The following is a 13949-nucleotide window of genomic DNA, read 5'->3' as shown; positions in this document are numbered from 1 at the left end:
TAGCAAAAACCCAAATTGTTATAAAGAAAAAAGGTAACATTAATAGGGGTGCACAAACTTTTTCATATGACTGTATAACCTTTATTTCTGCCTATTTGTATATTTATACATATGAATTGTCGCTGATGTAATGGATTTTGGCACACGTCTGCCACCTAGTGGCCTTTTTACATATGGCATCCTCATATTTATTGTATTTTCTGGCCTTGATCATATTGTTCTTTATCCTCCATTCGTTCCTTTATAATAGTGATTATGTGACTTCTATTATAAGAGATATCACAAATTATCATATGACTATACACATTTTCAGTATGGCACGCACATGGTTCATATACCGTGGCTCTATGCTGTGCCTTGCGGACCTCCCTCTTCTGTGGCATGCTGATTGGCTGGGGGTCTCTGCAGATGTGGCCCACCCATGCACTCTGTATAAGATAGTATCGCTATTACAGCCACCAACACTATCATGTTTCAGTGCGCATACGTGAGCCATTCCTCACTGACCCTCCCCCTTCCTGGCCTTGTGGTGCAAGTGTCATCCTCATAACACATTGCACAGGGCAGCTGTGATTAGCCGGGGCCGCCGTGGTTACGGCCCACGCATGCGCACAGGCTATTTGCACATACGGTTCCTGATTGGTTAGCCCTTGTATTTAAGCTTGGCTATTCTATGATGACTCTTTACCTTGATAAAGGACATGTCGAAAAGCGCGTTGGGGTGGGCGGCACATGTGCACTTTAATCACCTCCAGATAATGAACCCTTGTGGTCTTTTCATCTGATTCTTTTAGGACTATCTGTAGCAGTGTGAAATTCGACCGTCTGCCCTCACTTATGGCTCCTGTCTGCACACTCACACTCACCTGTCGCTTTGCACTTAGCACTTTACTTCTGTATATGAGCTGCTGAAATCATTGTCAATGCAAAACCTCTAAATATACACTGCCGCATATTGCAGGATAACGGCAAAGTCCTGGAATATAATTTCATTAATAAGGACTTCCAAAAAAATGAGGACCAAAAATAGATCCAGATGAGAAAGCTGGAGAGCGGTCATGAAGTAGCTGTCTGCCGGCTGCGCCCATCCTCACCACATTTAGCTCTGGCTTACCTGGATACTCCATAGCCAAACGTTTACACCATTGTCTGTCATGGAATAAATAGGACGATGTTATACCCTGGGCCCTGTTCACACCAACATTTTATTAAGGACTGAAGGTGTATATGGAAAAAAATCACTCATTTTTCCTTGAGTCGGATGAGACTCGTCCATTCAAGTCTACGGGTGCAAAAAGGCAAAGAAAACAGTTCTAAAAGGAATAACTGAAGAATAGATGAGGCTGAGCAACAGGACAATGAAGATCCAGTGTCTGGTGTTATTCGGATATAGATATATAGATCACTTTTCAGTGCAATTGATCGTACTCCAGAGGGTATAACAGCCGGAGACTCCGCTTTGTGCCCCTCGTGGGCCGGCACATCAGGCTTTCCTCAGATTTAACACTAGAACTACTGGACTCGTGACACCTATATAGAAATACATAGTGCAAAGTAGTCAAAATGCATACCTCAGTAGTTCTAGTGTTAAAGTAGTGACATCATGTGGCCACTAGATGTCGCTGCTTCTTATTAGGATTCCTGAGATCTCATCAAGTCCACGGGGGTTCAGCTTTTGCAACTAATAGATTTCTCTATTTTTTCAGTCTGGAATCTGTTGGACTCATGTCCTGGAAGATAATCCATAATCTGTATGGACACGGGATCTACCATACTTGGTGGTTTGTGTGTTGTGAACTCGTTTTTGATATTAGACCTGTGCTTGTTTATTATGGGATGGAGGGTTTGTGTCGTTCTGACAATATAGTGTAGACTCCGGGCAGTGAAGAAGGAGAATTCCAGAGTTATACAGTCATTACTATGGGATTCATCAGTAGCAAATGCTGAACCAGTGACATCTAGTGGCCAAACGTTATTACTGCTAAACATGTGAGAGAAGTGATGTCCGGCCCCCGAGGAGCGCGAAACGGAGTCTTCTCAGCTGATCAGTGTGAGCTATTGCAAATCTGCACAAACATCTGCCCAGATACCACGAGAGGCTGAGGCTTATCTGTTCTCTGAGACTTATTTATTGTGTAACAATTTATATCTGCAAATATTTTATTCCTTATAAATGTTCCTATTTCTGGTATTTCTGTGATTCCACATTTATCGGTCTCCGCCTCTTTTCCTCCCTGTTCCTGTTATCACCAGTGTTTAGTGTATATGTTCTGTATACACCAGATGTATCACCCCAAAAATCACCAGATGTATCACCCCAAAAATAACCAGATGTTTCACCCCAAAAATCACCAGATGTATCACCCCAAAAATCACCAGATGTATCACCCCAAAAATAACCAGATGTATCACCCCAAAAATAACCAGATGTTTCACCCCAAAAATCACCAGATGTATCACCCCAAAAATCACCAGATGTATCACCCCAAAAATCACCAGATGTATCACCCCAAAAATCACCAGATGTATCACCCCAAAAATCACCAGATGTATCACCATAAAAATCACCAGATGTATCACCCCAAAAATCACCAGCTGTATCACCCCAAAAATCACCAGATGTATCACCCCAAAAATCACCAGATGTATCACCCCAAAAATCACCAGATGTATCACCCCAAAAATCACCAGATGTATCACCCCAAAAATCACCAGCTGTATCACCCCAAAAATCACCAGCTGTATCACCCCAAAAATCACCAGATGTATTACCCCAAAAATCACCAGATGTATCACCCCAAAAATCACCAGCTGTATCACCCCAAAAATCACCAGATGTATTACCCCAAAAATCACCAGATGTATCACCCCAAAAATCACCAGATGTATCACCCCAAAAATCACCAGATGTATCACCCCAAAAATCACCAGATGTATCACCCCAAAAATAAGCCTTCGCATGATGTACAGGATTTTTGGAGAATGCTCTATATATAAGCCGTATTCCAAAAATAAACCCTAGTTAGTCAGGGCCGGTGTTAGGGGGAGTCAAACGGGGTGTGAATACTTTTTCAAAGCACTGTATACAAAACACTTCCATTACAGCCCAACCCCACAGAAAAACGAGTGCGAGCGCAGCGCCGAAAGATGAAAAAGTTACCGGAAACTCTCAGAATATGATATTTTATTTTTAGGTAGTAGTAAATCATAAAGTATTGATAGATATATATATAAAGTTTGTGATTGGACCGCGCTGTGGTATACACCGATCATGTGAGGGCGTCTTCTCCATTGCACCTAGCAATGAAGTTTCTTGCGATTTTTCCGGACATTATATGGTAAAGTGAACGGCGCCATTAACAGATAACACTCGGGTCTCTAAAGACGAGTCGTCAGACGCCGGAGTCAGCGGAAGAAGGGGAGAAACAAACAAGAAAGGGGGAAGGGGATAAACTCTATGAGAATGAAATGTTTCCAGATGCAGGCGGTGGAATACTCCGGGGCCACGTCCGGGGTCCGGCTTCTGTCCGCAGACCCCTCAGTACAGCCGAGCAATCACCACCCCCAGGATGAGTCCATAGAGGCCGAGCCGAGAGCTGGAGCCACAGTCCAGAAATGTCCCTGCGGAAAAACGGGAGGACGTCAAGAGTCACATCCGTATATTCACATATATAGTATATACAGCGCGGGAGGGGAGAGAGGGGCAACTAACTCTGTGAGGGGCAAAATCCCCCCCACCCCGCTGCCATCTGTCACCTTGGTTAGTGCCACAGGTTCCTATGCAGAGCACAGCAGCCGAGATGAGTGTGTCATAAGCTGCTGCGCTCTGCATAGGCAGTAACTGAGAGTACAAAGCTCTCAGTATCATGAAGGGAGATTTTATATCTCTGTTACTGTCTATGCAGAGCGCAGCAACCGATGACAAACTCCTAGAGATGAGCGAATCTGCTGAGATAACAATTTGGCAAATCGCTTGAACTTGGCCAGAAAATGTTCTGGAGCAGGAGAACCCCATGTCCCGTGTGCCGCAGTATCACATGTCCCATCATGATCTGCGATGTAACGTTTCAGGCTTAGGCGGCACTGGGACATTTTTTTTTAACGCTTTCCTGGTCTTTGTTTGATTGTCTGCAATTTTGCACAAAGCAAATTGCTCTTATGTTTTTGTAAAATTTCAGAATTAAATTCTGCTTGAATATTTACATTCACCTCTACAAAGTCATCTTCTCTGCTATGCTCTGCATAGGCAGTAACTGATAAGGTAAAGGATGCATGTTGTTCCCCCACAGCTCCCCCTCTCACTGGACAGAGGCCACTGACATAATAATAAAGTAAGTTTCTACAAGCTTTTCATACTCTAACTAGAAGGAGGCCTAAGTTCAGATCTGTTGTTAGTGTGGCGCCCCTGACCTGGTCAGGCACCACTGAGTACTGCACCCATGCTGGGGACAGTACAACACAGGTAATCCAGAAGGCTGACCGGGGTGTGGAACACAGGCGCATAGTAATCAGGTCTCACACATGTACCCATGAGAGGACCCCTGGGGATCCCAGGAGGGGGAAAAGCCTTCACCTTCACTGGAATAGTGGAGGGGGCCAAAAGCCTCCATCTCCTCTCAAGGGGTGTGGTAAGAGAATCTGGTTGCTAGGTGGCGTAGGCAAGAACAGGAGAGGAGGAGCAGTGAGCCAGTTCAGAGCAGAGTCCAGGGAGCTCCGGAGAGAGCTGACCCCTTCCCCTGGGCTGCTGTAGTCTGACAGCGTCCGCGCAGTGGCTACCGACGGGGGAGAACGGTCACCTAGGAGTGCTACCCGAAACCCATCTCCAGCTAGAGAGAGAGCACAGAGTGGGAAGTAAGGAGACTGCTAGGGAGAACCAGGCCCAAACGGGCGGCAGATCCCGAAGCGGAGATAGATCCAGCTTTCTTTTGCTAAACCTGCCGGTGTGGGGCTCTCAAAGCCCACGCCACAACACCACAAAAAGCCGCAGCCACGTAGCCACAGTTAGGGCCCATAGCTCACAGGAGGCAAGAAGCTGGAGTGATCTGGCCCAGGCAACAAGCACACGGCAAACGAAGGGGAGTGAGGCTTCAGCAACTTCCCTGGGTGACCCCCATAGGGACTCAAAGTCGGGGTCACCCCAAACCACCAAGGGCTAAGGAAGGCGAGTTAGTAGTCACCCTCACAAGTCAGCCTGAAGGACACCTGGTTCCCGCCTGGTTCATCCCAGCTACGCCCGGGTTACTCACCCTGCCACCTGAAGTGAGTAAAAACCCTGAAAGACATTCTGCCTGTGTGGAGTTATTCTGCGCCTTGTGGTACTACGCACCTACACCGGGCCCTGGGGCTTGCCTCACTCTCAGGAGGCTATTCCAACTAACTGCACTCACCATCAGCCCCAGGCGTCCCTTAACCTGCAGTGGCGGTCCCCACTGACCGCAATACTGAGAGTGGCGTCACGACAAGAAGATCTCCTACCTGTGACAAGATCCAGCCGAGTGGAGTCCCTGAAGGTAATGCACCGACACTACACCTGTGGGGCTTCACATCTGGCGTCACGAACAGGATAAGGACTAGACCTGTCCAGACAGGTGACCATGTGCCTGGGCGGTCCGCTTGAAAAATTGGAAGCGCCGCCATATTGCCACCATGAAAAGCGCGCTGAAAAACAACAGCAGCCCGCGCTGGGAGAAGTTACCGCCCACGAAGAGGTGTGGCTACCCAGAGATCCCCTGCAGAGTTCTGACCTCGCTTGTGAAGAAAGCGGAAGCGTCCAGAGACGGCGGGAAGGAAAGAGAGCCACAAGCCTGCTGCTGCAGAGAGAAGAGATGGAGTCCGGACGTGGATACCCAGAACCAGGCTCTGCTGCCTGGTGGTGCCGGGAGCTTGCTATCTTCTGCGATCAGCTGGAGGCCAGGATTATGCGACAGCTCAGTGAGGGACGCACGGAGCTTCTGGAGATGGCTGCGGCGGTTCGGACCTACGAGGAGGGAGCCGCGCGACGCCTGCCAGATCGAGCGGCGACGACTCAGATCCCGATGGTGCCACCGATGGGTGAGTCCAGAGTTGCCCCGGCCAGCGCAAGCGCTCCGACCCCTGCTGCTACGACCGCGGTCCCAGAAGAGGCGCCCGGCGCGGCGACGCTGAGCCAGGCCGCAGCCATGCCAGGTGCGGCCCGCCAAGCCCAGGCCGCCGCAGCGATGCCCTGCTCGGCCCGCCAAGCCCAGGCCGCCGCAGCGATGCCCTGCTCGGCCCTGCCAAGCCCCGGCCGCCGCAGCGATGCCCTGCTCGGCCCGCCAAGCCCCGGCCGCCGCAGCGATGCCCTGCTCGGCCCACCAAGACCCGGTCCCTGCAGCGACGCCCAGCCCAGCCTGCACAGATCCCATCGCAGCTGCGACGCCGATCCAGGCCGCCGCCATACAGGGCGCGGCCCGCCAAGACCAGGCCGCCGCCATACAGGGCGCGGCCCGCCAAGACCAGGCCGCCGCCATACAGGGCGCGGCCCGCCAAGACCAGGCCGCCGCCATGCCAGGCGCGGCCCGCCAAGAGATTGCATCACCATTTTCCCCGGCCTGCAAGGCCAGAGCAGACACCGCTCCCCAGCCTAAGGAAGTCCCTACTAGGAAATCCCTGATAGGTGAAGACTCTGCATACTGGCAGCTGAAGGCTGACCTGGAGGCCAAGTTCCCACAGGAGATGGTGGACAGATACATGCTCCCTCCGCACACCCCTAAGGCAACCCCTGCAGCAACCACGCTGAAGAGTCCACCGCCTGGGCCAGCTGAGGAACACTCATCCCCGGCGCTGCCACGACCAGAGTGCAGCGAAGAACTAAGGGGGAGAGGAGGGCAAGAAGCTGAGGAGTTGCCCCCGGAGCCAGCAGCAGTGCTAGTCCCAGAGCCGGAGATGCTGCCATATTCCCGTTGGGACGAGGAAGACCTGACACCTCCTGCGGAAGAAGACCTGCCCAACCGCCCCACCTGGGAGCTTGTAAGCTGCACTTCGCAGAATCTAGCCTGCAAGACACAGCGCCGCAGCAGAACCCAGTTTTCCCCTGCACCGCCATCCCCAGAGCAGAGAGAAGTCACGGCCAGAGACCTACAGGAGAAAAGGTTCCTGAGAAGAGCCAAAGCCCAGGCCAGAGGACCCCTTTGCAGAGGAGTAGTGGAGGACTTCAGCCTCAAGTCAGGATATGGGTTCATCGTAGCACCTGGTATAAAAGAAGGTATTTTTGTCAATCGGAGAGACGTCAGAGCTAATCTGCCCAGAGGACATCCTGGAAGGAACCTGCGTACAGGAGACTCCGTACAGTTTACTATGCATCAAGGCGAAAGAGGCTGGTATGCCCTAGATGTAGTGCCATGTCCCAAAGAAGAAAGGAAAGACAGCCATAAAGAAAGAAAAGACAAAGAACCTACTGACGAGACTACCACAGATGAAGAAAAAGACCAAGAAAGCAACAGGTGCCGCAGCCCTACAGGCCCAAGCCCTGGTGAAGAGGAGTCTGCATAAGTTCAAGTAAAGTACAGCAAGTTTTGACCAGTTGGAAAGTTTGTTTTGCAACGTTTTAAAAGTTCAAGTATGTGCCCACATAAACTGATGTGAGAAATGAACCTTAAGGCTATGAACTGGCTATAGCCACAAACTCTCGCAGTGTAAATAGTTACACCAGAGGGCACCACCACCACCAGAGTCAGCCTGTTTAGGGGCTTGGCTCGTCTGCAACCAGGAGGAGCCCGTCCGTATATAGGGCCTTGGCTCACCTGCGACCAGAGAGCATGCCTGTTTATGGGGCCTGGCTCTCCACCACAAAGAGGGTACCTGGTCAGCACCAACTGTGGAGGCCGCCTCTGCATCCTGCCAGAAGAGGCTGAAGGCGCGGATCCACCAGGCCAGGTATACCCTGAAACCACCAGCCCATGTAAGCCGCCTCTACATCCTGCCAGAAGTGGCTGAAGCTGCGGCCAACGTGAGAGGGTTTTGGGTGGGTTAACGGACTTGTGGGTGGAGGGTGGTGATGTATGGTACCTGGTGCTTTTAAAAATGTTTTACATGTTTTAATGTTTTATGCATTTTAAAATGTTGTCTTGCAGCCTGAGGACGTGCTGGTGATAACTAAGGGGGAATGTGGCGCCCCTGACCTGGTCAGGCACCACTGAGTACTGCACCCATGCTGGGGACAGTACAACACAGGTAATCCAGAAGGCTGACCGGGGTGTGGAACACAGGCGCATAGTGATCAGGTCTCACACATGTACCCATGAGAGGACCCCTGGGGATCCCAGGAGGGGGAAAAGCCTTCACCTTCACTGGAATAGTGGAGGGGGCCAAAAGCCTCCATCTCCTCTCAAGGGGTGTGGTAAGAGAATCTGGTTGCTAGGTGGCGTAGGCAAGAACAGGAGAGGAGGAGCAGTGAGCCAGTTCAGAGCAGAGTCCAGGGAGCTCCGGAGAGAGCTGACCCCTTCCCCTGGGCTGCTGGAGTCTGACAGCGTCCGCGCAGTGGCTACCGACGGGGGAGAACGGTCACCTAGGAGGGCTACCCGAAACCCATCTCCAGCTAGAGAGAGAGCACAGAGTGGGAAGTAAGGAGACTGCTGGGGAGTACCAGGCCCAAACGGGCGGCAGATCCCGAAGCGGAGATAGATCCAGCTTTCTTTTGCTAAACCTGCCGGTGTGGGGCTCTCAAAGCCCACGCCACAACACCACAAAAAGCCGCAGCCACGTAGCCACAGTTAGGGCCCATAGCTCACAGGAGGCAAGAAGCTGGAGTGATCTGGCCCAGGCAACAAGCACACGGCAAACGAAGGGGAGTGAGGCTTCAGCAACTTCCCTGGGTGACCCCCATAGGGACTCAAAGTCGGGGTCACCCCAAACCACCAAGGGCTAAGGAAGGCGAGTTAGTAGTCACCCTCACAAGTCAGCCTGAAGGACACCTGGTTCCCGCCTGGTTCATCCCAGCTACGCCCGGGTTACTCACCCTGCCACCTGAAGTGAGTAAAAACCCTGAAAGACATTCTGCCTGTGTGGAGTTATTCTGCGCCTTGTGGTACTACGCACCTACACCGGGCCCTGGGGCTTGCCTCACTCTCAGGAGGCTATTCCAACTAACTGCACTCACCATCAGCCCCAGGCGTCCCTTAACCTGCAGTGGCGGTCCCTACTGGCCGCAATACTGAGAGTGGCGTCACGACAAGAAGAAGATCTCCTACCTGTGACAAGATCCAGCCGAGTGGAGTCCCTGAAGGTAATGCACCGACACTACACCTGTGGGGCTTCACATCAGAACTAGGGTTGGGGACGGTTTTGTGGATAAAGTAACAAAACAGTTGCATGAAAAGCACCAACATTAATTAAAATTAAAAACTGAAGAAAAAAAAAATATATATCTTTGTAAAAATATATAACTTTGTATGAAATGGTATCTGTAACAGTCCACAGATGGGCGCAGGATACTTGTCTTACCCGCAGCACTGACTACCCGCAGCACTGACTACCCGCAGCACTGACTACCCGCAGCACTGACTACCCGCGGTACTGAGCATCAGAGCCTCCATCAGGGTATGACAACCATGACTGGTGTATGGGGCCCGGTGAAAAGGGGAGTCCAAGGTAATTACTTAGCTTTATTAAGGCCTGGCCCCCCTTTTCACAGCTGCAGCAGAGGGGCCCGGCAGTGTCGCTTCGGCCCCTACAGTACATCGCTAAGTTTCAGACGAAGCGCTTCACGGGTATTGCATGCAAATTAGCCATATGCTGAAGGAAAGGTCATTGGAACAGATCAAGGTGTCAGCACATCATCCTGCGGCCCAGCGTGCAGCAGCATGATGAGGTCATCACGCTTCAACATCACACTGCTGCAGACAGAGCCGCGGGGGTGCCAAGAACGCGGCAGTCGGCGGCAACAAGTAAGCGCTCTGTGAACTGAAGACAGGAGCAGGACATTCACCGAGTGTGGTTGAGGTTCCCTTCGACCTCAGTCCCTGCCTTGCTTCAGCTGGATGTGCGTGGGAGGGTCACATCCAGCTGAAATGCATCGCTGCTCAGAGAGGACACTGCAAGACAAGAGAGTGAGTAAAATGTTTTTGTTGTTTTTTGCAGCAGACAAATATGCCAGGAGGAGCCCAGGAAGGAGACATACAGTATAGACCAAAAGTTTGAACACACCTTCTCATTCAAAGAGTTTTCTTTATTTTCATGACTGAAAATTGTAGATTCACATTGAAGGCATCAAAACTATGAATTACCACACGTGGAATGAAATACTTAACAAAAAAATGTGACACAACTGAAAATATGTGTTATATTCTAGGTTCTTCACAGTCGCCATCTTTTGCTTTGATTACTGATTTGCACACTCTTGGCATTCTCTTAATGAGCTTCAAGGGGTAGTCACCGGAAATGGTTTTCACTTCACAGGTGTGCCCTGTCAGGTTTAATAAGTGGGATTTCTTGCCTTATAAATGGGGTTGGGACCATCAGTCGTGTTGTGCAGAAGTCTGGTGGATACAGCTGATAGTCCTACTGAATAGACTGTTAGAATTTGTATTATGGCAAGAAAAAAGCAGCTAAGTAAAGAAAAACGAGTGGCCATCATTACTTTAAGAAATGAAGGTCAGTCAGTCCGAAAAATTGGGAAAACTTTGAAAGTGTCCCCAAGTGCAGTGGCAAAAACCATAAAATGCTACAAATAACCTGGCTCACATGAGGACCGCCCCAGGAAAGGAAGACCAAGAGTCACCTCTGCTACGGAGGATAAGTTTATCCGAGTCACCAGCCTCAGAAATCGCAGGTTAACTGCAGCTCAGATTAGAGACCAGGTCAATGCCACACAGAGTTCTAGCAGCAGACACATCTCTAGAACAACTGTTAAGAGGAGACTTTGTGCAGCAGCCTTCATGGTAAAATAGCTGCTAGGAAACCACTGCTAAGGACAGGCAACAAGCAGAAGAGACTTGTTTGGGCTAAAGAACACAAGGAATGGACATTAGACCAGTGGAAATCTGTGCTTTGGTCTGATGAGTTCAAATTTGAGATCTTTGGATCCAACCACTGTGTCTTTGTGCGACGCAGAAAAGGTGAACGGATGGGCTCTACATGGCTGGTGACACTGTTGGGGATTTATTCAAAATTGAAGGCATACAGAACCAGCATGGCTACCACAGCATCTTGCAGCGGCGTGCTATTCCATCCGGTTTGCGTTTAGTTGGACCATCATTTATTTTTCAACAGGACAATGACCCCAAACACCCCTCCAGGCTGTGTAAGGGCTATGTGACTAAGAAGGAGAGTGATGGGGTGCTATACCAGATGACCTGGCCTCCACAGTCACCAGACCTGAACCCAATCGAGATGGTTTGGGGTGAGCTGAACCGCAGAGTGAAGGCAAAAGGGCCAACAAGTGCTAAGCATCACTGGGAACTCCTTCAAGACTGTTGGAAAACCATTTCCTGTGACTACCTCTTGAAGCTCATCAAGAGAATGCCAAAAGTGTGGAATCAGTAATCAAAGCAAAAGGTGGCTACTGTGAAGAACCTAGAATATAAGACATATTTTCAGTTGTTTCACACTTTTTTGTGAAGTATTTCATTCCACATGTGTTAATTCATAGTTTTGATGTCTTCAATGTCAATCTACAATTTTCAGAGTCATGAAAATAAAGAAAACTCTTTGAATGAGAAGGTGTGTCTAAACTTTTGGTCTGTACTGTATACCAGGAGTGGCCCAGGAAGGGGGCATATATACCATGAGTAGGACATATATGCCAAGAAGGGAACAGAAACCAGAGAATGGGGACATATATACCAGAATGTACCCAGGAGTGGGATATACATACCAAAAGGGCCCTGGGATAGGACATATATACCATGATGGGGACAAATAAATCAGGATGGGGTCATATATACCAGGAGAGGTCAAAGATGGGGACATATATACCAGGAGGATGACGTATATGCTGGGAAGGGAGCAAATAAACCAGGATGGGGACATAAATATCAGGATGGGCCCAGGAGGGGGACATATATACCAGGAGGATATTATACACATGGACGGATGTGTGTGTGGGGGATAGTATACAGAGTGGTAGTGTGTGTGTGGGGCGATATTACGAAGGGCAATGTGTATGACAGTATATATATATAAAGAGGGGCAGATTGTGTGGGGGATAGTATACAGAGGGGTAGTGTGTGTGGAGGTTATACAGGGGAGTAGTGTAGTGTGTGTGTGGGGGGGGTTATTATACAGAGGAGCAGTGTGTGGGGGGAAATTATACAGAGGAGCAGTGTGTGGGGGGATTATTATACAGAGGAGCAGTGTAGAGGGATATCATACAGAGGAGCAATGTGTGTGGGGATATTATACACATGAGCATTGTATGAGGGTATATTATACAGAGGGGCAGTGTGCTGGGGAGATATCATACATGGGGCAGTGTAGAGGGTGTATTATAGAGAGGGGCGGTGTAGAGGGTGTATTATGAGGAGGGGCGGTGTAGGGGGTGTATTATTAATTTTCTAATTAAAATACTTCACTTTCTGGAACAAATTCAAGGGTGCTAACACTTTTGGCCATGACTGTGTGTGTGTGTGTGTGTGTGTATATATATATATATATATATATATATATATATATATATATGTATATATATATATATATACACACATATATATACATACAGTATATATATATATACACAAAATGCTGTTTACTGTACTTCTGTGATAACAGCCAGAGGAGCAGAAGGTTATAACAGCCAGAGGAGCAGAAGGTTATAACAGCCAGAGGAGCAGAAGGTTATATCAGCCAGAGGAGCGGGGGAAGGAGACCTCTGCTTGTCCCCCATCCTCAGGACCCTGTGCTGTGATATGTCCACCCCAGACTCTCTGTACTTCAGCCCACAATAATTGTGAGGCGCTGTGCTGCACCATTGTATGGCGAGGAGGAAACTAAACACTTACCGGAATCACATATCGGCTTATTCATTTTTTCTCCTAAAAAAAATAATATTAAATACAGATCAACTCAGAAATATTCACCTTAACAACAAAAAAGTATACTGTATATTTTTTGTGTTTAACAATAACTTTGCAAACATCCATATTTTGGTCACAACTTTATCATCATTTCTGCTTCACAAAACTTTATAGTTCATAATATATTTTATGCTTGATTTAGAACAATCTGTTGATGGACCTGGGGGGCCGGGGGGGGGGAATTTGTCTTCCATCTGCTGGATACAATTGTTCTTGACCAATGAAATAAGGGATTATGGGCCAGAAATATTTCAGAATGTGCAGATTTGTATTATATATCTTGTATTCATTAACTTTTTCAAACGTTTTCTGTACTGACAAATCTCAGTCTCATTATCACCAAAAGTCCTTCTCACCAGTCCGTTAAACCCAACAGCATTATCCAGGATAGATGCAGAGCGACGTGGTATTTATCTGCACCTACCTTCTATTTTTGGACTCTATTTTTGGATTCTATTTGTTGACTCTTATCTGGAGATTCTATTCACATGAACATTTCCTTTAGCTAATCATGTGGGAAGATCTCTGTACAGACATTCACTCCAGCTAATCGTTTGGGAGGATCTCTGTACAGACATTCCCTCCAGCTAATCATGTGGGAAGATCTCTGTACAGACATTCACTCCAGCTAATCGTTTGGGAGGATCTCTGTACAGACACTCACTCCAGCTAATCGTTTGGGAGGATCTCTGTACAGACATTCACTCCAGCTAATCATGTGGGAAGATCTCTGTACAGACATTCACTCCAGCTAATCATGTGGGAAGATCTCTGTACAGACATTCACTCCAGCTAATCATGTGGGAAGATCTCTGTACAGACATTCCCTCCAGCTAATCGTTTGGGAGGATCTCTGTACAGACATTCCCTCCAGCTAATCGTTTGTGAGGATCTCTGTACAGACATTCCCTCCAGCTAATC

At 48.7% G+C, this 13949-nt stretch overlaps 1 protein-coding gene across 1 annotated transcript in view; it reads right to left on the bottom strand.

The window, feature by feature from the left end:
• Window positions 1-3173: 3173 nt before the first annotated feature.
• The window catches only part of LOC142290093 (uncharacterized), a 115306-nt gene continuing 104530 nt past the window's right edge, over window positions 3174-13949 (bottom strand). The window contains exons 6-7 of the mRNA XM_075334028.1: window positions 12954-12986; window positions 3174-3621 (exon numbers count right to left, since the gene is read on the bottom strand). Of these exons, the coding sequence (XP_075190143.1) occupies window positions 3539-3621; window positions 12954-12986 (116 nt within the window). The 3' untranslated portion in view covers window positions 3174-3538. The remainder of the gene's footprint in view (window positions 3622-12953; window positions 12987-13949) is intronic.

Source organism: Anomaloglossus baeobatrachus, chromosome 2 (genome assembly GCF_048569485.1).
Source record: "Anomaloglossus baeobatrachus isolate aAnoBae1 chromosome 2, aAnoBae1.hap1, whole genome shotgun sequence".
Classification (NCBI taxonomy): domain Eukaryota; kingdom Metazoa; phylum Chordata; class Amphibia; order Anura; family Aromobatidae; genus Anomaloglossus; species Anomaloglossus baeobatrachus.
Note: the sequence above shows the minus strand (reverse complement) of the source record. Positions and strands in the feature narration are given on the sequence as shown.